This window comes from Petaurus breviceps, unplaced genomic scaffold, assembly GCF_028583685.1.
Source record: "Petaurus breviceps papuanus isolate PSGF00001 unplaced genomic scaffold, PetGlider_PUasm1.0 90769, whole genome shotgun sequence".
In the NCBI taxonomy this organism is placed as follows: Eukaryota; Metazoa; Chordata; class Mammalia; order Diprotodontia; family Petauridae; genus Petaurus; species Petaurus breviceps.
The window spans coordinates 12,796,914-12,823,817 of NW_027187341.1; the positions used below are offsets into that span (position 1 = coordinate 12,796,914).

General features: G+C 37.8%; 1 protein-coding gene across 1 annotated transcript in view; it reads left to right on the plus strand.

Moving 5' to 3' along the window:
- The window catches only part of TNFSF11 (TNF superfamily member 11), a 55,378-nt gene that overhangs the window by 18,434 nt on the left and 10,040 nt on the right, over positions 1–26,904 (plus strand). The window contains exon 2 of the mRNA XM_069068829.1: positions 1,114–1,281. Within this exon, the coding sequence (XP_068924930.1) occupies positions 1,114–1,281 (168 nt within the window). The remainder of the gene's footprint in view (positions 1–1,113; positions 1,282–26,904) is intronic.

The window sequence follows — 26,904 nt, forward strand, 5'->3', positions numbered from 1 at the left end:
AGAAGTTTATCGTCTGGGGTGGCCAGGTAGCACAGCGAGTAAGAGCACCGGCTCCAGTGTTGAGATAGACCTGGAGATCGAATCCCAGGCTCAGACATTTAGCAACCACCCAGAAACACCTGGCCGTGTAACCTTGAGCAAGTCACTTAACCCCAATTGCTTAGGGGCGGCCAGGTGGCTCAGCGAGTAAGAGCACCGGCTCCAGTGTCGGGATGACCTGGATCAAATCCGGGCCCAGATACTCAGCACCACACCCAGAAATAACTGGCCGTGTAACCTTGAGCAAGTTACTTAAACCCCGATTGCTTTAAAAAAAAAAAAAGTTTATAGTCTAAGGTGCCACATGGACACAGATAACGAAATAGCAGAGGACGTGAAAAATGAGAGAGCAGAGGATCAGATGTCTTCCTGTAGGAAGTTCTACCCTATCTTCTTCCAGAAGGATGCTGAGGTTACTAATATATGGAGGTAAAGAAGGAAATTCATTCCAAGAACAGTAGAAAATCTGTGAAAAGGCATGGAACCAAGAGCTGGGATCAGGACTACAAGGAGCCATTTTGAACACAAAGTTTTGAACGTGTCAAGTAAAGGGAAATAGTATGAAAAAATGGCTGGAAAGGTTGGATGGAGCTGGGTTGTGAAGAGATTTAACTGAGAAGCTGAAGGGTTGGCATTTTAGCCTAGAGGGAATAAGCAATGAAAAAATCTATCCTTTTCCCATTTCTGGTTGCCATGTAATTAATTAATCCATTTATTAATTCAACCAATGTTTCTCAAACACCTATGGCCAAGGTGGTGTGTTAGATATTATGGGGGATACAAAGAAGAAGACATGGTTCCTATCCTCATGAAGCTTCCAGTCACTTCCTCTTACTGGTAATGTTAAAATCTTTAATTTTATGGCAAAAGATATTTAAAGAATTTTACTTTTTCTCAACACCTCTTTGTGGAGAGTATGTAATCACCCTTCAGACTGAAGTGAAGTAACTTGAATTTTATGTTTCCAGGTAAAGGAGACATCTTGAAGGAATGCCTTTGTTGTGCCTAAGTAACACTTTTTCAATAGTAGGATGAATAACAGTCACTCTAACATCCTTTAAAATATTATTTCAGATGGATCCTAACAGGATTTCAGATGATGACACCTGTTGCTTTATAAAACTTTTCAAACTTCACGAAAATTCAGATTTGCAAGATACATCTCTGGAGAGTCAGGATGCAAAATTAATGTCCGATCCCTGTCGAAGAATCAAGCAGGCCTTTCAAGGAGCATTGCAGAAGGTGAGTGTGTGCCCACCTCTCTCTATGATTGAAAGGTACTGGGGGGGGTGGTTTGCTTTCCCAGTCTTCAGAGTTAAACCTATTCAAATACAGTAGACTTTGATGAGCATTTAAAAAAAAATTACTTGTAAGAGAACCAAGAAGTATTTTTGTGTATGAGTCAACATAGAAACATATTGGTCTATATCTTTATGGCATCACAAAACCTCAGAATTGGAAAGAGCTTCAGATGGTATGTATTGCAATCTCTGGCTAGATAAGAATCGTCTCCATAAGAGATGCCACCAAGGGTCAAGTGGTCTTCCAGCAAAGGAGAACCCACTCCTTCCTGAATGAGCACGTTGAACTTTTAGATAGCTTTTTATCTTAGGATGTTTTTTTCTTGACATCAAACCCAAGTTGCTTCTTTGCCACTTCCACCCCCTGTTCTTGGTTCTGCCTTCTGGGGCCAAGCAGAACTAGTTTAATTCCCCATTTCCTGTGATGACTCATCAAATACTTGATAGTCCCCAGAATAGTTCTGAGTGGATCCTCCCATCTCCCCTGTCCTGTCTCCCTTCTGCTCCAGACCTTTTCTCTTCTCTCCTTTTTGTTTTTAAGAAGATGGATTTGAATTCATACTTGGAGGAAATACATGTTGGTTTGTGGTGAGTCGATGGGTCAATTGGCTGGCTTGAAATCACTGACCCAGAAATTGTTTTCCCATTTAATGACTTCATTTTCTTTACATAGATATACACTTTTTCACAATAAATTTTTCCGCTTTTCCAGTGAAGATAATCATAGCCCACACTTAAATGTCACTTTCAAAAAAAAAAATTTATTTTAATTCATGAAATAAAACAGGCATTTCCATAACATAGTACAATAAAATAGATAATTGCACATGAAACTGCAAATCCACCATGTACAATTTGCTATTCCGTTCAAACATACAACAAAGTTATCATGTAAACTTTTCTTTTTCATTTTTCCCCTTCCCCCCACCCTAGAGATGGTCACTATTAGACACAAATAGGTACACACACGTGTACACATGTGCACACATGCACACACACATGACTCTATACATACCTCTATTTATCAGTTCTTTCTCTGGATGCCAATAGTGAGTTTATATGGCTGTTTGTTAGAGTTAATTTGGGTATTTATAATAGTCAAAATAACTTAGTCACTCACAGTTGTTTCTTGAAGCACTATTGCTGTTACTATATACAATTTTAGAAAAACAAGAAAAGATTTGCACAAAATAATTAAATGTCACTTTATAGTTTAAAAAATGCTTTACAGCAGCAATGTGAGCTAGGTACTACAGATAAGGAAACTGAGGCATTACAGAATTGAATGGGAAGAGGAGGAGATGAAGTGATTTACCAAAGGTTACATGGCTAAGTGCTAAAGTTAGGAGCTGCCAGGTCTTCAGAATTTATCTCCAATGAGAAGATTGTATTTAGTGCTTGGGTTATCATTAAGTGGTTAACACTTAGAATAGGAAATGATAGAAAATGAGGAGGGGGAAGAAGATGGAAAACTAAAGAAAAAATTAGTTTCCTTTTCTTTTAGGGAAAGAAAATAGGGAGGAGTATAGGGATTAGAATGGAGAAAGAAAAGGCAAAGATTAATGACATTACTTCTACAGAATTAGAGATATTGAGAAAAGTGAAATCAATCATGGGTAAGCAGGGCAGCTTTGAAATTTACATGTTGGATTTATTATATTTAATTTATATTTCAATATGTATCTTTAAAAAGAAAAAAATTATTTTTAAAAGATGAGCAGCTGTACAGTCTTGGAATTTGCAGTTTCACTTATAACCCTCTTTTTCTGTACTATTATGTGTATAGAAATGTCCATCTTATTTAGTGTTTCAGTTTAGAATAAAAATATTTTTTAAAAAGAGTCATAGAATATTTTAACTTTAGAGCTTTAAGATTAGACTTAGAGATTAATTTAGATTAACTGGAGTCAGGAGGACCTGAGATTAACTTAGATTAACTTTTAAGATTAATTTAGAGATTGTTGCTCAGTAGATAGAGCATTGGACCTGGAGTCAGGAAGATCTGAGTTCAAATCCAGGCTCAGGTACTTACAAGCTGTGTGACTGTGGGTAAATCAATTAACCTCTATCTGCTTCAGTTTCCTCATCTGTAAAGTGGGGATAAAAGTAGAACCTACTTCATAGTGTGGTTGTAGGGATTCTATGAGATTGTATTTGTCCTGTGTTTTGCAAACCTTGAAAGTGCTATATAAATGCTAGCTATGATGATGATGATGATGATGAAAAGAAGAGGAGGAGGAAACTAAAACTTAGAGTGTGGAATAGACTGTTTATGATCATGTAAAATGAATGATTTCTTTTATACTTCTAGGAAAACAGTTCAGGAATTTTTTTTCACAACTGAGTCTTTGCTTCCCTTGACATTGTTTGATCAAAGAAAAAATTGTTATCTACCTCAGTGAATAGAGGACCTATAGCAACATATCCCAAGGTTTCTTCAGTTCATTTCATCATGAATGTATCAAGTCCTCCAAACAAAAAAAATATTTTAAAATTCCATCAGTACTTTTGGTTGGGTGTACATATTGGAAGATTGAGAAGAGAGGAAGAATCAAAATTAAAATCAAGTCAAGATATCTCTGCAACTCCAAAAAGTTTGGGTTCTAATGGTCTAGAATTTCTAAGTGGAAAGGATATTGGTAGTGGAAACCAAAATTTTCCACCACATGGAGATGTTGTGGTATTTTATTTGTAGAGTTCTATGCTAACTTGAAATTTCTGTTTTCATATTTGGAAAATTGATAAAGACTTAAGCATATTAGCGAACTGGTTGACTAAGTTGCTCTTAGCAAAAATTTTAACCTAACATTAAGAACTTGTAAGCATTTAGGGGGAAAATTCCCCTCTATAAGATTAAAGAAGTCATTAGTTCCCCCTGCCACCCACCAAAAAAAAGGTCATTTTTTTCTGAAAAAATAGACCACAAATATTGGTAACTTCCTTTCCAAGTTGCTGCTGCACTACAGAAATATAATTCTCTTGTGGGAGGAGCTTGATTTTGCAAACAATTTAATCAGAACAAGGACTTCATTAATTAGATGATATTACTCAGTTATCTTTGCCGTTTTTTAGATGTCTTCCATCTCCTGTGCAATTTGACGATCTCGTTCAAAAGTCATTAGAACCGAATAGGTGAAATTCTAATTGTCTTCCAAAGTTTTGGCTGTGCTCTCACTAGCTTTTCACGTAAATACTTTAAATTTCTCCCACATCCTCTTCCTGGTGTCTTGTATCATCAGACTTAGTGAACTCAGGAATTTAGTTAGAATAAATACAACAAATTAGCTTCCCCCTTAAAAAAAAAGGATAGAAGGTAGTCCTTGAATATTCTTATAAGTCTCCTGCCTGAAACCCTTTACGCCTGAGTATATTAACTATTTCTCATTTTCACAGTCACATTTTTAGAGGCAAAGCTCCTGATAATATTCTCTGGTGCCTTGTTTTTAAAACATATCGATAAATTTTGTTTATCGACGTTTAAGATTGTAGATGCCTTGAGAGGAGTGACGCCTTCTACCTCGTTGTATTTCTGGTACCTGGTGCAAATAGGGGCTTAATAAATACTTGTTGACTTGATCTTAAGAAAGAGCATTCCTAGTGGTGCAGTGAATAGAGCACCGGCCCTGGAGTCAGGAGGACCTGAGTTCAAACCCGGCCTCAGATGCTTGACACACTCGCTTAGCTGTGTGACTTTGGGCAAGTCACTTAACCCCAATTGCCCTCCAAAAAGAAAAAAAAGAAGAAGAAGAAGAAAGAGGGTTCTCCCCTAATCAGTTACTTTATTGGCTGTTAAATAAAGGAGAGATGAGTTAATTTTGGAAGCGTGATACCAATATTGACTAGAATTTTGTTACATCTTCACGCGGACTTTTTTTGCAGTGTTATGATCACTGTGTTCTGAGCTTCATTTTCCTTACTCCTAAAATGGGGACAATTATAGACTCAGAGGATTGTCATCAAGTTCATGTGAGATTATGTATATAAATCCCTTTGTAAATCTAAAAGGTAATGTCAATCATCATCAATCATCACCAATTATTAGTAGTGAACAACTACCATAATCCTTGGTGGTATTATTGCTTTTTCATATTCAGGTGTTTTTCAGTCATGTTTGACTCTCCATGATCCCTTTTTGGGTTTTCTTGGACAAGGTACTGGAGCAGGTTGCCATTTCCTTTCCTAGCTCATTTTTATAGACGAGGAAACTGAGACAAACGGGGTTAAGTGACTTGCCTAGGGTAACAGCTAGTAAGTGGCTGAGGCTGGATTTGAACTCAATAAGATGGGTCTTTCTGATTTCAGGCCCAGCACTCTATCCTCTGTGCCATCTGGATGCCTCATGTAGACACTGGTAAATATATTAGGATGAGTAGAGCAGCTGCATGTGAGAGGCTTTAGGCTGCCCAATATCTCTTTCTCTGCTTAGTAGAAGAACATTAATGTTGACATTTGGAAACTCATTCAGTGGCCTACTTCAAGAGACTGGGCATGGAAATGTTTCAACATTACCCTCTAAATGCATTTGTTAAGCTCTAACTTGTACTTTGCACTGAAGAAAGTGACTTAACTAGATATGAGCCTTCTTTAATGGTCTACAAAGTAAGACAGATAATGCCAGAGCAGGTAAACAGGGGCTGTTCAAATAATGGAAGAAAAATGTTGAACTATTAATAAACATTACAATGTAAGTACATCAGAGACCTGGTATATCACTCTACGTGGGGTCTTTACAGCAGTATCATGATTGAGGTGATGTAAGGAGTTTCTTTTAATAATAACTGCAATATTTTGGACAGGTTGCACAATCATCCCATGTTATACCAGGATGTTGATTATGTGTTTCTTCAAGCACAACTGTATTTATAAATGCTATTAAAGATCAAATGCTAGCAAATAACTAAAGCATGAAAGAACAATTAGCAAATTCATTAACTGAGGTATTGTTTACAATTCTGGTGCAGAGGACAGATATTTGTTAAAATAAGATATCCTATATTCATCAATGCTGTTTGTGTCCGTGAGTCATATCAATATAGAATTAAATTTCCATATACCTTATATTCCAAAGTTTAGACCAGTGTGGAGAACTTATGGCCTCACGGCCATTTTGGCCTTGAGAACACAGGTTCCCCACCACTCATTTAGACTAAAGTCCATTGATTACTTTTAGGTACTGCTACATATGCCTAAATATGTCTTCAGTGTCCTCTGACCTCTCCCTCTTGCTCAGGGTCTCCCCCTTTCTCAGATTTCCTTATATATTCTTCTCTTAGGTGTCCAGTGCCCTATACTGTCTCTTCACTATTTAGAGACCCTATTATTCTATCCCACTCAGAGCTGCTTAAGCCTTTCCCTACCCAGTCCCCAGTATCAGCTGTTCTATGTCCCATTTCTCCTCTTCCTTGCTAAGGGACTGACTAATGATAAATTTGTATTAAGGTGTTAAAGGAGTATCCTTAAGTGGAAATTATGAGTCCTTAAAATATTGAATTATAATAAAGGCTCAGGTGATAATGACTTGATAATACATAACATTTGCATTTAAACAGAGCCCTTTGGGAGACACAATCTAATACCTTCCTTCAAAGGAATGACTCTAGTGCTAAGAATTTGAGGTGCTAGAAGTCAGTGAGGAGAAAATTGGAACAGGCAAGAATTTTAGATTCATTCAAATCATACTATTGGACCTAAAAGCATGAGGTCTGACATAACTGGCAAATGATTATTCTTTGCAAGATCAAGACATGTTTCTCAAATTTGCTAATTATTCTTCCTTGTGTGGTAGGTGTTAATCCTTTTATCATAACTAATAAAAAACATGCTAAATGAATAGCAGCGAAGTGGTACATGGATAGAGTGCCAACCCTGGAATCAGGAAGTCTCAGACTGAGTTTAAATTCAGCCTCAGACACTTACTAGCTGCATGACCCTGGGCAAGTCACTTAATCCTGTTTTCTCTTAAATGGGTTAGAGGAGGAAATGGCGAACCCCTCTGATATCTTTGCCAAGAAGACCCCAAATGGCATCATCAAGAGTTAGATGTGACTTGAAACCACTGTACAATACATAACAAGGGTAAATTCTTTTGTGGAGCCAAAGGATAAAGTGTGTGTGTGTGTGTGTGTGTGTGTGTGTGTGTGTACTTTGAAAACCCAAACAGAAGGGCAACAGGAAAAAAAGACCATCTTCTTTCTTCAACCAAAAAGCTTGCCTGGAAGAGGTCATTTGGTCAGTCAATAAGCATCTATTACCTAGCACTGTGCTGTAAGGAGTTTTAGTGATACTAGCTCAGCTATGCCTATGATACTGCATTTATTTTGGGGGGTAGTTATTAAACTGCATGAAGTTTTGCACACACCTTGCAAATAAGATACTTTATTTGAGAAGCCTAGGCTAAGTCCAGAGTATACTTATAATATCCTTAGCCGCCACATAGCACTTTAACAAAACACTTTGTCATCTCTCTTAATCCTTACAGCTATCCTATGAGTTAGGCAATGAAGTATTTTTATTCTTATTCTAGAAAGGAGAAATCCAAAGATCCAAGAGGTTAAATTATTTACCCGACATCATATTCCTAGTAGGTAGAAGAGCTGAGACTCAAAGCCAGTTCTTTCAATTCAACGTCTAGTGTTCTTGCTGTTAGTCTAGCTCTCAGGGATATTCAGGGCTGTGTCTTCACTTCATATCTAAGTGTGGATATAAAAGTAATCCTCGAACATCATTAATTTGGGAGTCTGAACACAGGACAGTTGCCTCAGACATCATGAAGGGATCAAACTGTTCACTGGAAACAGACACTGAACACAATTTTACATCGGATGTGCTCATGAAAGAGTGTTTACATAGCACGTTTTTGGTCAGACAAGTAATGCTGTTTTTTCTTTTGCTTTTTCATTTGTGGTTGGGTTTTCTTGGCTTTTTTTTCCCTTTAGCACAGAACTCTAAAAACTTCTTAGTGATCCAACATTACCAACTACAATTTATAAAGTCTATTATAACAGTCTATGACAATTAAAAAAACAACCTAGCACATATCTGGCCCCCAATGTATAAAGTTATTTCCTCCTTCCACCCCCCACCCCCCCCCCCCACCCCCACCCCCCCGCTTTGTTTCCAGCTTTTGGCAGTATTCCCAGGCCTTGCTGTCTTGGGTAGTGAAGTGGCTGACTTGGGTTTGAGCTCAGGAATCCCTTGCGCAGCAACAAGAACACTTGGCCACCAGACCTCCCTCTAGCCCATCCTTACCCCCAGGCCTTATAAAAGACCATTTGTTTATTTGCTGAACAAATGTGGAACACACAGGACTGGTGACAAGGTCAGGGTTATCAGTACGCTGGCTAGAAGACTATTCCCACTTGTATTTAGAGTGTCAGGCAGTAAGTTGTTGTTTCCACATTGGGTAACACCATTGGGAAACAAACCCTTCTTGAAAGACGGCATCAGAGAAATTTAAAAGGATGGTCTGTATGGGGCCAGGAAATCAAAGTTGCTTAGCACTCTGCATTGTAAAGTGCTGTTAGATCCTTGATTAGTGAGGGTGGCATCTAGGGGGTGCCATGTATTGTGCTCTGGTTAACTTCTGTCTGCCTTAATTCTCTTATCAGTAAAATTGTAATAATAATAATAGCACGTACCTTCTGGAGTGATTATAAGGATCAAATGAGATATATGTAAAGTTCTTTATAAACCTTAAACTGTTACATAAATATTAGCCATCATCATTGCCCTCGGAACCTGAGGCTTGTTGGACTAACTTAATTCTTTTCACTTAGAAAACTGAAGCCAAAATAATTTCTGTACACACCCAAAACTGTCTGAATCCATATCACACCTAGACATGTCCTGATGTTATTGCTGCTAAAAGCAGTGGGCACCAATAACCACAGTAGGCATTCAGTTCATGTGTTTTCCAACTTTTGTTAACTATTTTTTGTCCTCAACAACTCTAGTCTAGATCTGCTGAGACCAAGGTAGTCTTTATGGCCGAGTGACAGTCATACAATAGTGAGCGATTGTGAGTGGATCAGCTATGGTAGGTAGGTGTTATATAAGTCTCCAAATATTGAAGGCCCACTCCCAACCCAATGGCACCATTGGACTAAGTTGTATCATTTCAGCCTGGTCCTTCAGCATCATTGGGTAAGTGGGTTGGGCTAACTATAGGAAATCTTCCCTCCAGCTCAGGCCTGTCTAAGACCTTTATTAGAAGCAATAAGCCTCAAAAAATACTTTGAGGAGAACTTGGAGGAATTTCAGAGGGTCAAAGTTATTAAACAGTGAAACTTCACCTGGAGTTTTTTTGTTTTTTTTTTTAATAAAGAAATAGGTGGGGCAGCTAGGTGGCAGAGTGAATAGAGCACTGGCCCTGGGGTCAAGAGGACCTGAGTTCAAATCCAGCCTCAAACGCTTGACACACTTACTAGCCAAGTGACTTTGGGCAAGTCACTTAACCCCAATTGCCCTCCAAAAAGCAAAAACAAAAACAAAAAAAGAAAGAAATAGGCAAATAGGAATAGAGCAGAGATTTAAACAAAACAAAGCTCTGAGGGATATTCAGGGCTGTGTCTTCACTTCATTTCTAAGTGGGGATATAAAAGTAATCCTCAAACCACCACTATGAAAATCTCAAATAGGATTGGCTTTGGAGTCAAAGGACCCAGGTTCAAATCATTCCTCTTCTCACTTAACACCAGAAAGACCTTGACCAAATAACAACCTCTCCAGGCCTCAATTTCTTAATCTTTAAAATGAAGTGGTTGGACCATTCAGCTTTATCTACTGAAATTTCTAAAATTCTGCACAATGATTACTGATGAATATAGAATATAGAACCTTGAGAACTGGCAAGCTTTTCTGTCATCAAAGAAATATTCAGTAATATTCACCTATACCCTACTTGTTAAGTCAGGAACATGGACCAATATATTTTTCAAAGTTTTTTAGCAAAAGGGGTTGAAACACAAAGGATTGTCTGCTAAATCCTGAGTTAAGCTTTATGGTTAGTAAGTCTTTTTATCGTACAAAGGTTAAAGAAATTCTGGATATCATAGAGCAAAAGACTTAGGGTTGATTTAATAATAGCATTTAATCTTAGAGATTCTCAAAAGATTCCTTTTAGGCTTATGCATTTAGAATCTCTATATATTCTTTGAGAGTTACCTTCATATTTTGCCTTCAAAAATTCAAGTTTTGTTGGATCTTAGAGCTTTAAAATAAAAACAAAACTAGAAATTAATCAAGTGAAACTTTTTTTTTGATGCTTTTCATTTGTACTAATCACAGCATCTTAATATCCCATTTAAGCAAGTTTCAGAAGTGAATAAGAAATTAATTAAATTTTGGAAGGTATAAAATACTTTATATAACTTGATTGCTTCTGTGATTCTAATGAATCAAACTTTTAGATTCAACCCATGTCTTATTTTCTATATGGTTAACACTCACACACACAAATAAGGAAAACAAAGCACTCAGATTTTTTGGTTCTTCTCTTAGCATACATGGAGCATACATCCCAAGGAGGTTTCTTCTAAACCCACAAGGAAACTTGAGTTTCTGGGGCCCTGGTGTTCCCAAATCAAGACATTAGTCATGTAGTGGTTTTCTAATGGGATTTCATTGTCCTTTGCCATAACACTTTTGGGAACTGCAATTCAACACCAATCATACTTAGCTTTTTGTGAAAGCTGTCTTTATGGGAAAGCTGAAGCAAGACCCACATTTTTTCCCTACAAAACATCTACTACCTTATTGCCTTTTGCCTAACATCATGGCTGTGTGGTGCCCTGCATCTCATTAGAAGGCTGAGAAGACAGGAGCACTTGCAAAAGGGGTATGTTGTAGGCACACTCTTGTGTGGGCTTGTGTGTGTGTGGGTGTGTGTGTGTATATGGGCAGGGGCATAGTCATCCTGATGCAAGAGGCAATGATTCAGGGGAAAGGAAAGACATACTGAGTTAAAGTTTGAAGAAAGATGGGGCACACAGAAATGGGGATTCCTGGGAAACCAGCCAAGGGCATGCTGGTAAATGTTTAAGAACCCTCTCTCCAAAAGCATGACACACCATGTTACAACTTCTCCATCACTTTCTTTCGGCTAAAAGTGAACAAAATAAGCCCTCATTTGTAGCACTTTCCAATTTCTGAGTAGTTAGGTGGCGCGGTGAGCTAGATGATAGAATGCTGGTCCTGGAATCAGGAAGACTCATATTCCTGCGTTCAAATCTGACCTCAGACACTAGCTGTGTGATCCTGGGTAAGTCACTTAACCCTGTTTGCCTCAGATTCCCCATCCATAAAAAAGAGCTGGAGAAGGAAATGGCAAACCACGTCAGTATCTCTGCCAAGGAATGAAGTCACAAAGAGTCAGACAGGACTGAAACAACTGATCAACAATGAGAGATGTAAATGATCACACTGAAAATTTAATAACCTGCTTTTCTGAGAGTGCTGGCTCCAGGACCTCCTATAAATGCAGCCTAAGATCTCTTAGGTTAAGCGATATGTCACTGAGGGATGAGCACCATGATCACTGATGGGATAGAATATTCTAATTTTGATTCATCCTGGAGAAGAGTGTAGTCTGTGAGGGGAACAGCTTATACAACTTGGAAACCAAATATTCAATATAGTGGAAAGGGCACTATTGGTCTAGAAGTCAGGAGCTATGAATCGACCCAGCTCCTCCATGAACTCGCCATATGAAAATGGGACACACCATTTCAAACCATCAATACGCATTTATTAAGCACTTGTGTGCCAGGAACTGTGTTCAATTAGCCTCCTGGTTTTATGCAGTTTGAGATGAGGTTTAGGATTCCAGAGTTCAGTGTGAGGAAGGATGGGGACACAAGGAGACAGAGGCAGAAAAGAGAAAGCACAGCTAGGAAGTTTTATCAAGGGGGAATATCTATAATAAGAAAGGACAGGTCCATGGGCTTGGTGGGGCAGATTGGATTGGGCGTGGGTTTTTGTGGGTTCTTAACTGGGTCCAGCAGGGTCAGGTACTGGGAGGAGGGAGCCTAAATCTGGGGTCTGCTGTGGATTCATGCTAGGGAGACAAGACTTTTGGGGATTTGTCAGCTAGCTGATGCTAGAACTCCCCACCATTCAGAAGAGGCTTTGGATCATGACTCTGACAGGGTGACCCAGGAGTTTTGAGTCTCCTTCAGCTTTTTCCTTTAGCAGGGTGGGAAGGTTAATCCCTAGTCACCAGTCATTAGCATTTATACAGGATGTCCCATTATATGAGTTGTCTTAGTGTACTTTTAAGCTATTAAAGCTTAAAACTGTACTAAGACTTTTGGGACACTCTGTATGGCATTTTTGTTCTCACAACAACCTTGGGAGGTGGAGGCTATTATTATTATTCCCATTTTACAGATGGGGAAACTGAGGCCAGGAAAGGATAAGTGATTCACCCAGGGTCATATAGCTGCGTGAGTGTCTTGAGGCCAGATTTGGACACAGGTCTTCCTGACTCAAGGCCCAATAATACCCTATCCTATGTACCACAAAGTTGTCTTTTTCATTTTACCACATAAGACACCTGTCTTATTCACCCTTTGATTGTCTTGGTTCTTAAATTGGCTTCCTTAGTGTTATGCATAGGACCCTCCAATATACAGACCAATGCCTGATAAGGAACTGAATCACTTTTGGAGGCCATAGAAGAAAACAGATAACTAGTATTGTTGGTCTCTGTTCTTAGTGTTTTTTAGTAAGGGTGTCTTTAGGTGTTTTTATGGCCACATGTGGCTACCTTAGAAATGCTGTGAAGAATTCATTCTGGATTGTGTTTCTATTCTGGGACACAGTATTGTTGTCTCTCAGACAGGATAATGCTTGTCTTTTTCTTTTGGAAGAATAATCAACCAGGTACGTTAGGATTGGTTGCATATCTTTGTTGGCCTACATTTTGGGTGCAAAGAAACAGTCTTGTATCAAGTAAGGTCACATTGTTTGCACATTTAATTTATGGGGATTCAAATATATGTGCTCAGCAAAAAAAGTGAAGGGAGACAGAGAAGGGGGGAGAAATACTGATGATATCTACCATTTGCATAGCAGTGTAAAGTTTGCAAAGTATTTTACATATATTATTTCTTTTGATCCTCACAACAACCCTGCAAGGTAGGTGCTATTACTTTTTTCCCTTTTTCAAATAAGGAAACTTGTGAGAAAGTTTTCATTACTTGCCCAAGGTTCTATAGCTAGTAAGAGTCTAAATTCGTGACTTCTGACTCTGTAGATTCAGGATTTGAATTCAGGTCTTCCTGACTCCAAGTCAAACAGTATACCACCTAGCTGTCTCCATTTAAATTATTAAAAACCAATTTAAATAAGGCAGAAATTCCACCTGCCATTCCACTCAGTAAGTGTGTTCCATAGGAATGAGTGAACATGAGAACGAGTGCATGAAAGTTCTTCTCCCCCTTGCATATGTCAATGCCCACCTCCAGTGGACCCTTGCAAATCTGAGAAGTGGGGGTGCCTTAGCCCTAGGTCTCAAGCCTATGGGTGACTCAGCCCTCACCCTCTAAGTTTAGAGCCAAGTGAACATCAAATCATGCTTATTGCCTTCCTTCATGTCCACTGTTCCAAAGCGCCAGTGGGAGGACCTCCTTCAGAGAAAAGATCATTTGCAGGAGATTTTCTAAAAAAAAATTCATGGGGTGGCTAGGTGGCGCAGTGAATAGAGCATCCGCCCTGGAGTAAGGAGGACATGAGTTCAAATTTGGCCTCAGACGCTTAACACTTACTAGCCACATGACCTTGGACAAATCACTTAACCCCAATTGCCCAGCTTTCCTTCCTCCAAAAAGCAAATAAAAAAAAATTTTATGCTCAGATTTTAGAATCTAGCCCCCATGTACGGTGCATCTCCCCCAACATACAAAGAATAATGGACTTGGAGAAAGAAAACATCAGTTTGCATTCTGCTTACCTTTGTGTGACTACTGCCTTCTCTGTGACTCAGTTTCCTCATTATGATATAGGAATTGTGATACTAGTGGGTCAGAGGTAGTGTGTACAAAATACTTTGCAAATGGTAAAGCTCCATAGATATTTTGTTCATTTCTATTGTTACCTACTGTACAGAATAACTGAAGAGAGCGCTTTAGAAGCTTTAAAGCATTATAAGCATTAATTATTTTTGCAACTTAAGAAACTTTGGTTGTACTTCTGGATCTTACTAGTAGTCATTCTACTTCCGTGACTTCAGAGAAGACACTGCACTTCTCTGGACCTTGGTCTGATCACCTATGGAATGAAGAAAATAGAGCAGATAATTCCACTTCAGATTTAAACTCCTTTGGTCCTATAATGATAGAACTGTTTATTTTTTTATTATATGCTCTGCATTCTCTAAAGTTAGCACCCCCCACCCCCACCCCATCTCTTTCTGGCTTCATGTAGTCCATTATCACTTCTTCATTATTGTTGTTCAGTCATATCTGATTCTTTGTGACCTCATTTGGAATTTCCCTGCCAAAGATATTGGATTGGTTTGCCATTTTCTTCTTCAGCTCATTTTTACAGATGAGGAAACTGAGGCAAACAGGGGTAAGTGACTTGCCAAGGGTCACATAGCTAATAAGTATCTGAGGCCAGATTCCACCTCAGGAAGATGAGTCTTCCTGACTCGACTGCACCACTTAGCTGCCCTTAATATCCCGTCTATATCTTTTTCTCAGAGCAAGATTCTAGGGAGCCAGAAATTTCTCTAGCAGGGTCACTCCCCATTCAGTTAACCATTCTGTCAAGTGGCATATGAGTTCCTTCCTTCCAGAGTCCAGAGATGGGAAATAGTTAGACTTCGTTGCTAAGCTGCAGTTTTTCTGCCTAGACTTGAGATTAGTCTTTTAAAAGAACATAGTAGCTTAAGACATTTTTAAAAATTGAACTCTTTATGAAGACTAATATTGCTGTCATAAGGCTACTTTATGAAAACTCGAGGGGACCTTTAACTGTAGCCGAAGCTTCCTCATTTAAATGATGAAGGTTAAACAATAAAAACTAATTTTCTATTCCCAACTTGCCCATAGCACTGCCAAGAAAAGCATCATGTTACCTTATGAAAACAAGGCCACAATGTTCTTCAGTCCTTCTATGTACATCAAACATTTGTTTTTAAAGACTCACTTTTAAATCAACAACTTTCTAGCTGAGAAAAAGGTACCTTCAATAACTGCATTCCAAGTATATAACACATAGTCTGGAATAATTCTTTACTAAACATGTCAATCTGTGTGCTGTCTCTCCAGGACCTCTTGGCTGGAAGTTGCATGTAGTCAAGAGTCCTTCATGAAGGCTATATTTAACTGACCAAACAGCCAGATGTTGGTGGGTCATTTTTAAAGCTATAACAGTCTTGGGCATGTGGGACCAGAAGCAAGCAGAGAATCGTTACAAGTCAAAGAGTGAGCTATCTCAAAATAACAAGGTAAGGGATAGAGATAGGAGATACACCTGAGAACCCAACATATAGAACAGAAAGATATCAATGCACAAAGATCCAAGCACAAAATAGGAAAACACTAAGTCAAGCAAAAATGTAAGAAACCGACTTAAATAGACTTGAGCTTATGCAAGAGTGAGTTCAAATTTGACTCAGTGTTATGACTGTGCCAACATCCCAGTGTTTGAAGAAAGCCTCAAGTCATTTGATCTAACTGAGCTTCAGTCCCATACAGTTCCCCACTGTTGCTAATTTTTCCCACAGGGCAAACAGCTATATTTGTGTAGTGCTGGAGGTTATGTAGATGTCAGATTCATTTTAGAAAAGGAAAAACTATTTTGAGAAGAACCTGGCCTTGTGTTGTTGAGATAATTCTTTAATGCTTTGTATTAAAATATAGAACTTTGATTAACAAATTTAATACTAGATTTGTAACATCAGAAATGACTCACCTCAGGGAAAGGGGTGGGTCTATCCTTTATATTGCCAGAGTCCTTTCCATAGATCTATTTTTCATGCATATATTCTAAAAATATTCAGAACACTATTTTTTTTTTAAATCCAGGAATTTAGTACTCTTCATTTCACATTGAAAATACAGATGTGTATATTTATCAAGTATAGGATTAAAGTATATACTGATTACTTCAGGAAAATTTTAGCTTGAGACAAATAACAGAAGTATCTTTCTTCCAAACTGGAAAATTGGTCCATCCAGTTAACTACTTTGAAGAGAATCTTACATCTGTATTTCAGATGATCTGTGATTTCATCACTGTGGGTACTTGCTACCAATGCAGGTGGCATCCCATCATGGGGTACATTTGAGGAACAGTCAGTAATCCAATTTAGCTACAGTGTAAATTAATCACATTCAGGTAAAGCAGGGGGAGATAAGGTTGTAAATGCTCATGCTGTGGTGGGTCATGAATTCCAGAGTGGGAAACCTTTTTTTTGTTGTTTTCAGTCATGTCCAACTCTTCCTGACCCTTTGGGGTTTTCTTGCCAATGATAACTGGAGCAATTTGCCATTTCCTTCTCCAGCTCATTTTACAGATGAGGAACTAAGGCAAACAGGGTTAAGTGACTTGCCCAGGGTCACACAGCTAGTAAGTGTCTGAGGCTAGATTTGAACTCATGAAGATGAGTCTTCCTGATTCCAAACATAGTGCTCCATCTACAGTATCAACTAGTTGCCCCAGAGCCTATTTTTACTTTATTCAATGGGAGATGGGGGCCCAAAGAACACTTTTAAATTAGGGAGTGATCTGATTGGAACTGTACTTTAAGAAGATTAAATATCAATAATTGGTGTGTAGTTTGGTTAGGAGAGAGAAAGCCTGAGGATGGGGAGACCAGTTGAAGAGGCTACTTCATCAGAGCAGGTAAGAGGCAATGAGGTCTGGATTAGGTTGGTGTTAAAGGGAATGTAAAAGAGATTGATGGATGGTAAAGACATTAGATATGAAGAATTGACAAGGCTTGGTAACTGGTTATGAGGAAGAAAAATGAGTTCAAGATGACTCCAAGGTTTTGAGCCTAGGTGGCTAGGAAAGCTATGGTGTCATAGAACAGCCAAGAGGAAAAGCTAGGAGTTTGGGGGAGGAGAAGGAATAAATAATGAAGGAAGAATACAAATTCATTTTTGGACAGGTACTTGAGATGCTAAGAAGAAATCCAGCTAAAGTTACATAATTTGCACTGGGTTTTTGTGAGGATCAAAAGAGATAACATTAAATACATGTACTGATGAAGATAATGACATGCTGTATTAGAACTCAGCAGAAATCAGGGCTGGAAAGACGAATTTTGATGTCTTCTGCATAAGGTGATATTTGAAGCCATGTTGATGGATAAGAGCATTGAGGTAGAAAGTACAAGAAAAGAAGAGAAGATGGGTTAAGGAAGAAGGAATGTCAAAATGAATGAGATTCTCTGTAGCCTCACATGCCTCAGGAAGATTGAGAAAGGCGAAGACTGAGACATTTACTAGCTTTGTGACCCTGAGCAAATAAGTCACTTAACCCCAATTGCCTTGCTAAAAAAATAAATGAATAAGTAAAGTTGTTTCCATACCTTCAGGTGTCATATAAATGGTAGTTATTATTATTCCTCCACTTCTGAAGCATACATTCCCCCCAGACCTCTGGCTTGTCTTCTTATTTTTCTAAAATGGCAGCAGCATTGGGGTCTTCTATCACAGCAGGAGAGGAATTGGGGACTGTGGGAACCCAGTCGGTTTCATATTTGGGATATTTTCCTGTGTTTTTTTTTCTCTTCTCCTAAGTCAATGACTGTATGAAGAATTGCCTGTTCATTTCCAGAAACAAGTAATGTGTAACAGTCATATGCTAACAACGCTCAATTGATTGGAAATCTTAATACACTAGGCTTGTCACAGGGTTGTAGAAGAATTAGGGATATGGCCTCATTAAGATGTTAAAATGAATGCATTGCATATGTTAACAAGTGGCTGCACCCTGTGATATATCTGGCAATTGGGGTGTTAAATCCTAATTCATCTAGCCAGATGTCCCTGCAGCTGCTGCTGGTATTATAGAGGGAGGCAGTCACCTGAGACCCCAGCTATGAGCTATGAGCTGGTGACAGTGGCTTCTGCAGCATCTGGCTGTACAAATGACTTTTTCCAGACTCTGATTGACAGGTACCAAATGGTTTGTGCCTGTCCTTTGTCATCATGAGTATACTGGGATTTTTGAGATAGATAAACCCACTTTGCAGACTTTAGGCCCTTGACCTTCTTAAACAGGAAAGTCCCCAAGTTGTAGTTGAAACCTGTTTATTTTGTATCTCTAGAACACAGTGACAGCTTAAAATCAATTGAATAATATTCATTACTAAATTGGAAGAGTGTCAGAATTTTGTTTTCAGACAGTGATACAGCTGATTTTGCAAAGGGAGGTTTACAATTTACTGTAAATGTTTAAATGACCTGCAGCAAAGTTCTCAGTACTACTCAGAAGAAGGGAAGGTGTGTGGATAAACATTTTACTATATTTGTGCAGTATAACTTTTTTTTTTCATACAAGGCCTTCATGTATCCATATCCATTTTTTAGAAAGGGAACTCTTTCCTTTCCATCTCTTCCCTCAGTCAGGATATTCTCTTGATTCCCCTTGAAACTTAACTCATGTTAGGGCCTTATATCAATATGGTAAGCCCCAGAGAGTGGTAGGCCACCAGGCTCCCTAAGGAGGAACAAGTCAGCCCAGGTTGGAAAAATGGAGGAGGTTTAAATTTCTTCATTAAGCCATACTAGGAGTAGCCTGTGAGTTGCTACTATACTTCTAGCCTGGGGTAGATAGAGAGACCTAGTGTTTAAAAAAAAATCCTGGTGGGTCATTATATTCCACAACAATCTATTTTGCCCTATTGGGCCTTGCCAGTTTCTGTTGCATATACTTAATGAAGGGTCCAAATGTTTTCTCTCAGATTTTAGTATATTTGAACTATTTTAACCCAAATAATTTAGAACATGAAGCTAAACATTTTTCATCATATTTCATGGAAAATTAAGCTTATGATTCTTGGATATCAAATTGGGAATGAATCAATGAGAGGGGGCACAGTGCCTTAGATCATTTGTGTACTTATTTATTAGAGGAGAAATTGTACATCAAAATATTTACATAGGCACTAAATAAATATGACATTGAAAAAAAAAGATAAAAAATGAAAGTTAGGGCTCCATGTCAGGACCCAGTGATTAAATGGAATTATAAGTGACGAAGAGTGAGGTGAAAAGTTAATGCAACATAAAGAAGAAAAAATATCAGTCACTGCTATACAAAATCCTCGTTGCCCCCCAACGCTTCCTAACTCATGAGTATTTTGTTAGACTTTGGGGAGAGGGGAGGGAAATGCATTGGTAAAGCTGGAGAAGGCAGCTTGTTTTATTCCAAGGTCTTATCATAATAGAGAGCTGCCACAAGGTGGCAGTGTGTCAGAGGAAGACTTGTATTTTTTGACTTGGCAGATGTTTTCTTAGGCCCCCTGTTAAGACACTATTTCTATCAGATTTTTAAAGGTTAAGTGGACACTGTCAAAGCTTAGTAAACTAAAATTATGCTTATTTTTTTAAATGGTAGTATCCTTCTCCTTCTGCTGATGTTGCCAGTCATGAAATTGAACCCACTGGCAATTCTTCCTATATAGTGTGTCATTCATTCCCATTAATTTGCTGAAGGAATGACTATAAATAATGACACCAATTTTCTTAGGAAGTTCATGGGAAGCTGTTGGCTTACTTGTTAGTCACAACTGGACCAGGCTTAGACTCTTGCATGTAATAGAATAGTTGGTAAGTAGGTCATAGTTGGGAGAAAATGGGTAGCCTTGTCTTCCTGGATGGAAGGGCATTGTGGGCAATTTAGCAGGGGCAGTTGTATAGGGGCCTTCACCAACAAAGATGAGACAGCAGGGTGTGTTGTTTGCTTGGCTTCCTCACTCTGGAAACTGTCCTCCTATGCTGGAAGCTATTTGTTGGGTCCTGCTTCAAAGGCTCCCTGCCCTACTTTATGCAAATCTATGGGAATTAGGGACTGGAAGAATCCTGATCTATAATTGCACAGGATGTTGAACAAAAAAGAAATAACAAACTGACCAATTTAAAAAGTTATTCACAGCTGTGTTTAAATAAGGATTAAAGGCATTTTTTTTCTCTACCTGAATAATTTATTCACAGGGAAGGAAGAGGTTGGAAATGTTCTTTGTGGCATTTCTACCTTCTCTGCCATATAAAATCATTGTACTTAAATTGAATATTAGTCATTCGAAGACACCTTCCAGAATTCAATGACAATTCCCAAAAAAATAAAAACTTCAAAGAGCCTTGTGATTAATCCAGGGGCTGGTTCTTAACCTTTTTTAAATCATGGATTTCTTTGGCAGTCTGGTGAAGCCTACAGACCCCCTTCTGAGACCAATGTATTTAAAGGCAAAAAATGAAATACATAAAATTACAAAAGAGACCAATTATATTGAAATATAGTTATCAAAATATGTTTTTTAAAAAAAGTTATCATACTCCAAGTTAAGAATTCCTGCCCTATCAGAAATCCTTCATAACTGTCCACTGTGACCACCCCCTTTTTCTACTGACACTATACTAAGTGATAGAAATATAAAAGCAAGGCAATCCTTGCCCTTGGTGAGCTATATTCTAATAGAATGAGCTTAACTTTAAAAGGTATATCTGTAACCAAAGAAATAAAAAAATATGAAGATGGATATGGACAAAAGGAGGCTGAGGCTTCTGCCATTCATTCCTCCTCCTTTGTATTAGTAATAACAGCTCACATTTCTATGGTGTTTGAAGTACCTTCCTCACAGCAATCCTGGGTTGTTGGAAAGAATCTGCTGGCAAATGTTTAACAACCAACTCTCTGGAAAAATTTTACCTACAGCTTATTTTTAAATTTAATATGCATTATTAATATTTTCTTCATCATTCTCTTAAGTCTAGACAATCAATAAAACAATGAATCAATCCTTGATTCATAGTTTTTGTCAATTTCTGTGGTGCAGATGCTCACCCTGAAAGTGCAATAATTCACTTTTAGAACTGGGTTCCAACCACATCCAGCACACCCCTGGTCATTCGTAGTACATGTGTCTTCTTTTAATAAAATGATATATAGAAACAGGTTGGTTTCTCATTGTGCAACTTGTTTAGCTATGAGCATGTCTGGAACTCAGAAGTAGACTGGAATCATGATTCTATGATCATTGGTATACATGAGATAATGGTCAGGTACCTGTCTCAATGGCATCTTGTTCTGCTTTGAAAGGGCCTGGATAGACAGCAAATCCAGCTGAGTGGTTAGCCTTTGGAAATTCTGGACAGTCATTTGTTTATTTTCTCTGGTCAGAAAAGTAGTTTGGGAAGTGAAGGCTTGTTTGTTTTTCCCCTTTTAAAGCTGGTTCATAAAACATATGTATAACTGTCATAGAAATATGTATAACTGGACGTTGATTTTGAAATCCAGGGGTCAACAGCCACAAGGATTGAAAATGGTATTGCAGATCTACTAAACTTTCAGTTCAGGTTTCTAGGTTTAAAAGCAACCTGGACCTCACTTCGTCCAATATTCATATTACCCCACAGGGACAGAAAAAAAATATTGCTGTTATTTCGGTCACTGGAGGGATTTGTGCAAAGGGTCAGACTCCCATTTTCTAGAAATCACCATTTTTAGAATCTAAAGACCCAAGTTTATAATTTAGTGTAAAGATACATGCCTCGTGAAGTAGTGAGTGGATGGTCACCAGTAGCACAAAGGTCACTTCTTAGGGGTGGTGTAGAAGAGTCTTTCTTTGGGCTACCAGGGGGAGAGGGGAGAGGGGTGGGGAGGGGTACACTGGAAGACCCTCCTAATTCTGAAATGGAATGATTGTAAGTTAGACCCTAGTCTCTCTGTTCTGTGCTATTGAGGCTCTTGGGATTCCCGGTCCATATTTTGTTTATTCATTTGTGCCATCACCTAAAGATGGACGCTTGTTGCCGTTCTCTGCAGTCCATAGAGTAGGGCTGGGATTAGGGGATGCCCAACACCATTGCTCTGGTTCTTCTCCCTGTACCCCATTTCTGAGTGTGTACAAGCTTTCTCCATGTCTTTGGGAGCATCCACTAGCCTCTTCTTTCTAGTTATTATCTTACTGGACTTAATATGACTGTGTAAATGTAGACTTAACTTGTGGGAAAAAGAATAGAAATTTGGACCCTCTGCTTAATAAAACTCAAGTGTTTTCTCTTGTCTAGTCCCACTTGTTATTTGATTTGTCACCCCTAAGATTTAATGTCCAACAACATATGAAACATAACACATAATTATGTTCCAATAGCCTGTACCTGCAAAAATTTAGTCCAAAAGTACAAATATAATGAAATATTATAAAATATGAAAACTGTCCCCAACTCAGTAAAAAGGAGTCTCAAAAAAATATTGGGAACATTCAGTGTTACCATCTATTAATGTGAGTGAGAGAGATTATCAAGTTTACAAAGGAATGGTACCAGGGCAGATATTGGCAATATGTTGGTATAATCTCAGGTCACAGACACATGGATACCTATGTTTTCAATAAAATTTCCCTATAGTGTTCTTGAGAGAAATATGGTTTGTTGTTTTTTTTTTTTTTAACATTCTTTGATAAAATAAGACCAACTTTGCTTTAATGTGACTCCTTACTGGAAACTCTTAATTAAGCTAGAGTTATATATCTAGTAAAACTTTAAATTGATAAAAAGTAAAGAGAACACTTGGCAGAAGTTTTGTAAAATTTATCAAATAGAGAATCCCATATAACTTAATCCCATATAACTTAATCCCATATAACTTCACTAGGACATACTCAGTATAAGATAGTCCCATTCTGAAAGTAAACAAAAGTCTTTTAAAAAAATTCACATTATAGGGGCAGCTAGGTGGGGCAGTGAATAGAGCACTGGTCCTGGAGTCAGGAGGACCTGAGTTCAAATTCAGCCTCAGACACTTAACATGTACTAGCTGTGTGACCTTGGGCAAGTCACTTAACCCCAATTGTCCTCCAAAAAGCAAAAAAAAAAAAAATCACACTATGCTGTTATATGGTTTACCTGAGCTACACTTAATATTGCATTTACTTTTTTTTTTCAGTTTACAAACATTTATTTTCTCCTTCTCTCTCCCCTTCATCCTCCTACTAGGAGAAAGAAAAACAATATTCTTGTAACAAATATACATAGTTAAAAAAGAACACCCAAAATGACCAAATTGCCACATTGTCCCTATAGATACATATATGTGTATATGTCTGTGTATATATATCTGTGTATACATATACACACATATGTATGTATATATCTATGTAGATATATGTCTTTATATCTATATCTCTATTCATCTATCTCTATCTTTATTCTGAGTCTCTCACCTCTGTCAGAGAGTGGGCAGTATGCTTCATCATTGGTCCTCTGGAATTATATATGATTGGATGTCAATAACCATCCTCTGTCTGGACATTGCATTACTCAGAGTTCTTAAGTCTCTCAAAGTTTTGTACAGTGTTGGTATAGTATAGATAATTTTCTGCATCCAGCTCTTCTTAAGTTTGTACAAATCTTTCCAGGTTTCTTTGAAACCATTCATTTCACAATTTCTTGTGGCACAATAGCATTCTATTACATTCATATGCCATATTCTCTTCAATTGCCTTAATTTCTAGTTCTCTACCACCACAAAAAAGCTACTATACCTATTTTAATACATACGGCTCTTTTATTTCTTTCTTCAATCTCTTTGGGTTATAAACCTAGAAATGGTATTGTTGGCTTAATGGGTATACATATTTTGGGGGTTATGGTTTTACATTGCTTTCTAGTATGCATATATCAATTTATAGCTCCACCACGAGTGCATGGATATGCCCATTTTTCTGCAGCCTCTCCAACATTTGTCATTTTCATTTTTTGGTAAAGTTTGTCAATCTGATTAATGTGAGGTATGCTTTAATTTGCATTTTTCTAATTATTAGTGATTTGGAGCATTTTTTCATATGGTTTTTGATGACTTGGATTTCTTCTCTTGAGAAGTACTCATTCATTTGCTGTCAATTGATAAATGGCCTTTATTCTTATACATTTGAATTCATTCTTTATGTATCTTGGAAAGGAGACTTTTATCATAAAAATTTGGTACAAAGATTTTTTTCTCTACTTGCCTATTTCTTTTTAAATTTTACATTGATTTCATTTGTACAAAAAACTATTAAATTTTATATAATAAAAATTTTGCATTATATCTTCTGTGATCCTCTTGGTCCCTTATTTAATCTTGAATTTTTCCCCTAGTCATAGGTAATTTCTTCCATGCTCCTCTAATTTACAATGTGACCTTGAAGCTTATTTTGGTATATGGTATGAGATGTTGGTCTATATTTTGTTTTCTACCAAATTGCTTTTGTTTCCTGGTAGTTTTTGTCAAATACTGAATCCTTATATCAATAGTTAGGGTCTTTGGATTTATTGAACCCTAGTCTCCTATTTCTGTTTGCTTCTATATATTGTATACTTAATCATCTCCACAGATTAAACTTTCTAGCATTTAACCAGTATCAAATAGTTTCAATGATTACTGCTTCATAGTATAATTTGACATGTAGTATTTCTAGACCCTCTCCCCATTTTGGTTTTTTTTTTCATTACTTCCCTTGAAATTCTTGACCTTTTGTTCTTCCAGATGAAATTTATTATTTTTCTAGTTCTATAAAGTAACTCTTTAGAAGTTTGTTAACAAGGGGTGGCTAGGTGGTGCAGTGAATAGAGCACTGGCCCTGGAATCAGGAGGACCTGAGTTCAAATTCGGTATATATAGTTCTATATAACTATTCACATGAGGAAGCTAAGTGGTATAGTGGATAGAACACCCAGCCTAGAATCAGGGAAGCTTGAATTCAAATCTAGCCTCAGATACTTGCTAGTTGTGTGACCCTGGGCAAGTCACTTAACTTCTGTCTATTTCAGTTTCTTCATCTGTAAAATAGGAATAATAATAGCACCTATGTCACGGGGTTGCTATAAGAACCAAATGAGATATTTTGAAGCACATTATAAACCTTAAAACTTTATATAAATCTTATTGTCATTGTTATTGTTATTGTATTATCTTGGTTAGTAAGTGATCTTACCTTAAGGGGGCACATAATGATTCTGAAGTTTTCTAATTTCTCCTCTCCCCAACCTTGTCCATATTGGAAGAACTACTGAGGTGTGCTATATATTAAAATCTGTTATTTATCTGTATCTATCTTCTCTCTCTCTCTCACTTTCTCTCTCTTTCTCTCTTCACACACACACACACACACACACACACACGTATACATATATACATAAACACACATTCCCAATCTGGAGGCTGTAGGTCATGAGGAGGGACCCCTTCCAGTCTGAAGTTTAGTCAGTAACTTGAAATTATTGCTCTGTATTTCTATCTATTGGACTCTTGTCCACTAGAAACTAGAATAAAACGTAAGCCTCCATTTCCTTGTCTATATGGAGAATTATCTATACTATACCAACACTGTATAAACAACTTTGCGAGACTTAAGAAATCTGAGAGACTTAAGAACTCTGAGTAATGCAATGTACAGACAGAGGATGGTTATTGACATCCAATCACATATGATTTCCTTGTCTATAACAAGGAGGTTGGTTCTGACCTCACTTCCAATCCATTTCAGCATTATGATTTTATGATACACTTGTCTCTTTCTACCTCCAAGTTATAAGTTGGCAATTATTTTTCTATATGATTCCCCATGTTAAGTGTGAACTTAGAGGTAATCAAGAAATGAAAGGCCAGAGAGTCTTGCTAGCCTTCTGAATCTGCCCAGCATGGAATGTTCCACTGGACTTTTAAAGCACTTCCTAAACTTCTGTGTGCATTTCTGGAAAATGAAGTATCTAAAGATATATATTAAGTAAAGAATGATTTTATTTTTAATGGACTCCTAAGTACAATGACCTCCCAAGGGTTATCTGATATGAAATATATTGATATGCATGAATTATGCCTAATTTCTAATTCTGCAACTACACAGGTAAGAGACATCATCAGTTAAAGAAGGAGATGTAAAATCAGTCCCTACAGAATTTCAGCAAGGGTAAAAATGAGGGAATTATAGGATTCGGTGCCTGGTGGGGACTGAGCGAAGGATCTTAGGGACCGTAGTGTACCAGTAGAGCTTGTTAAAGAGCTGGGGAAAGGCTTAGATCTCAGATGGAGTGGGGCAAACCAGTAGTTCAGATTGAGTGTCTTGACCTTAAGGTTTTTAAAGTAAAACAAGATCGTGATTCATTTAAAACACTGTACTGGGTTACTTAGGAAGACAGTGTGATTCCTCAAGAGGGGTCTTTAAAAATAGAATAGATTCTCATCTCTCTGAGGTGACATGGTATATTCTTGTCCCAGGTCAAGGGAATGGAATACATTTTTATTTCTTTCAATATCTTCCAGCTTTGTAATTTTAGAAGGTGTAGCCATTGCTGATGCTTGGTAATGATGTAATGTTAGGACATTCTTTCTTAAAGCATTGCAAAAC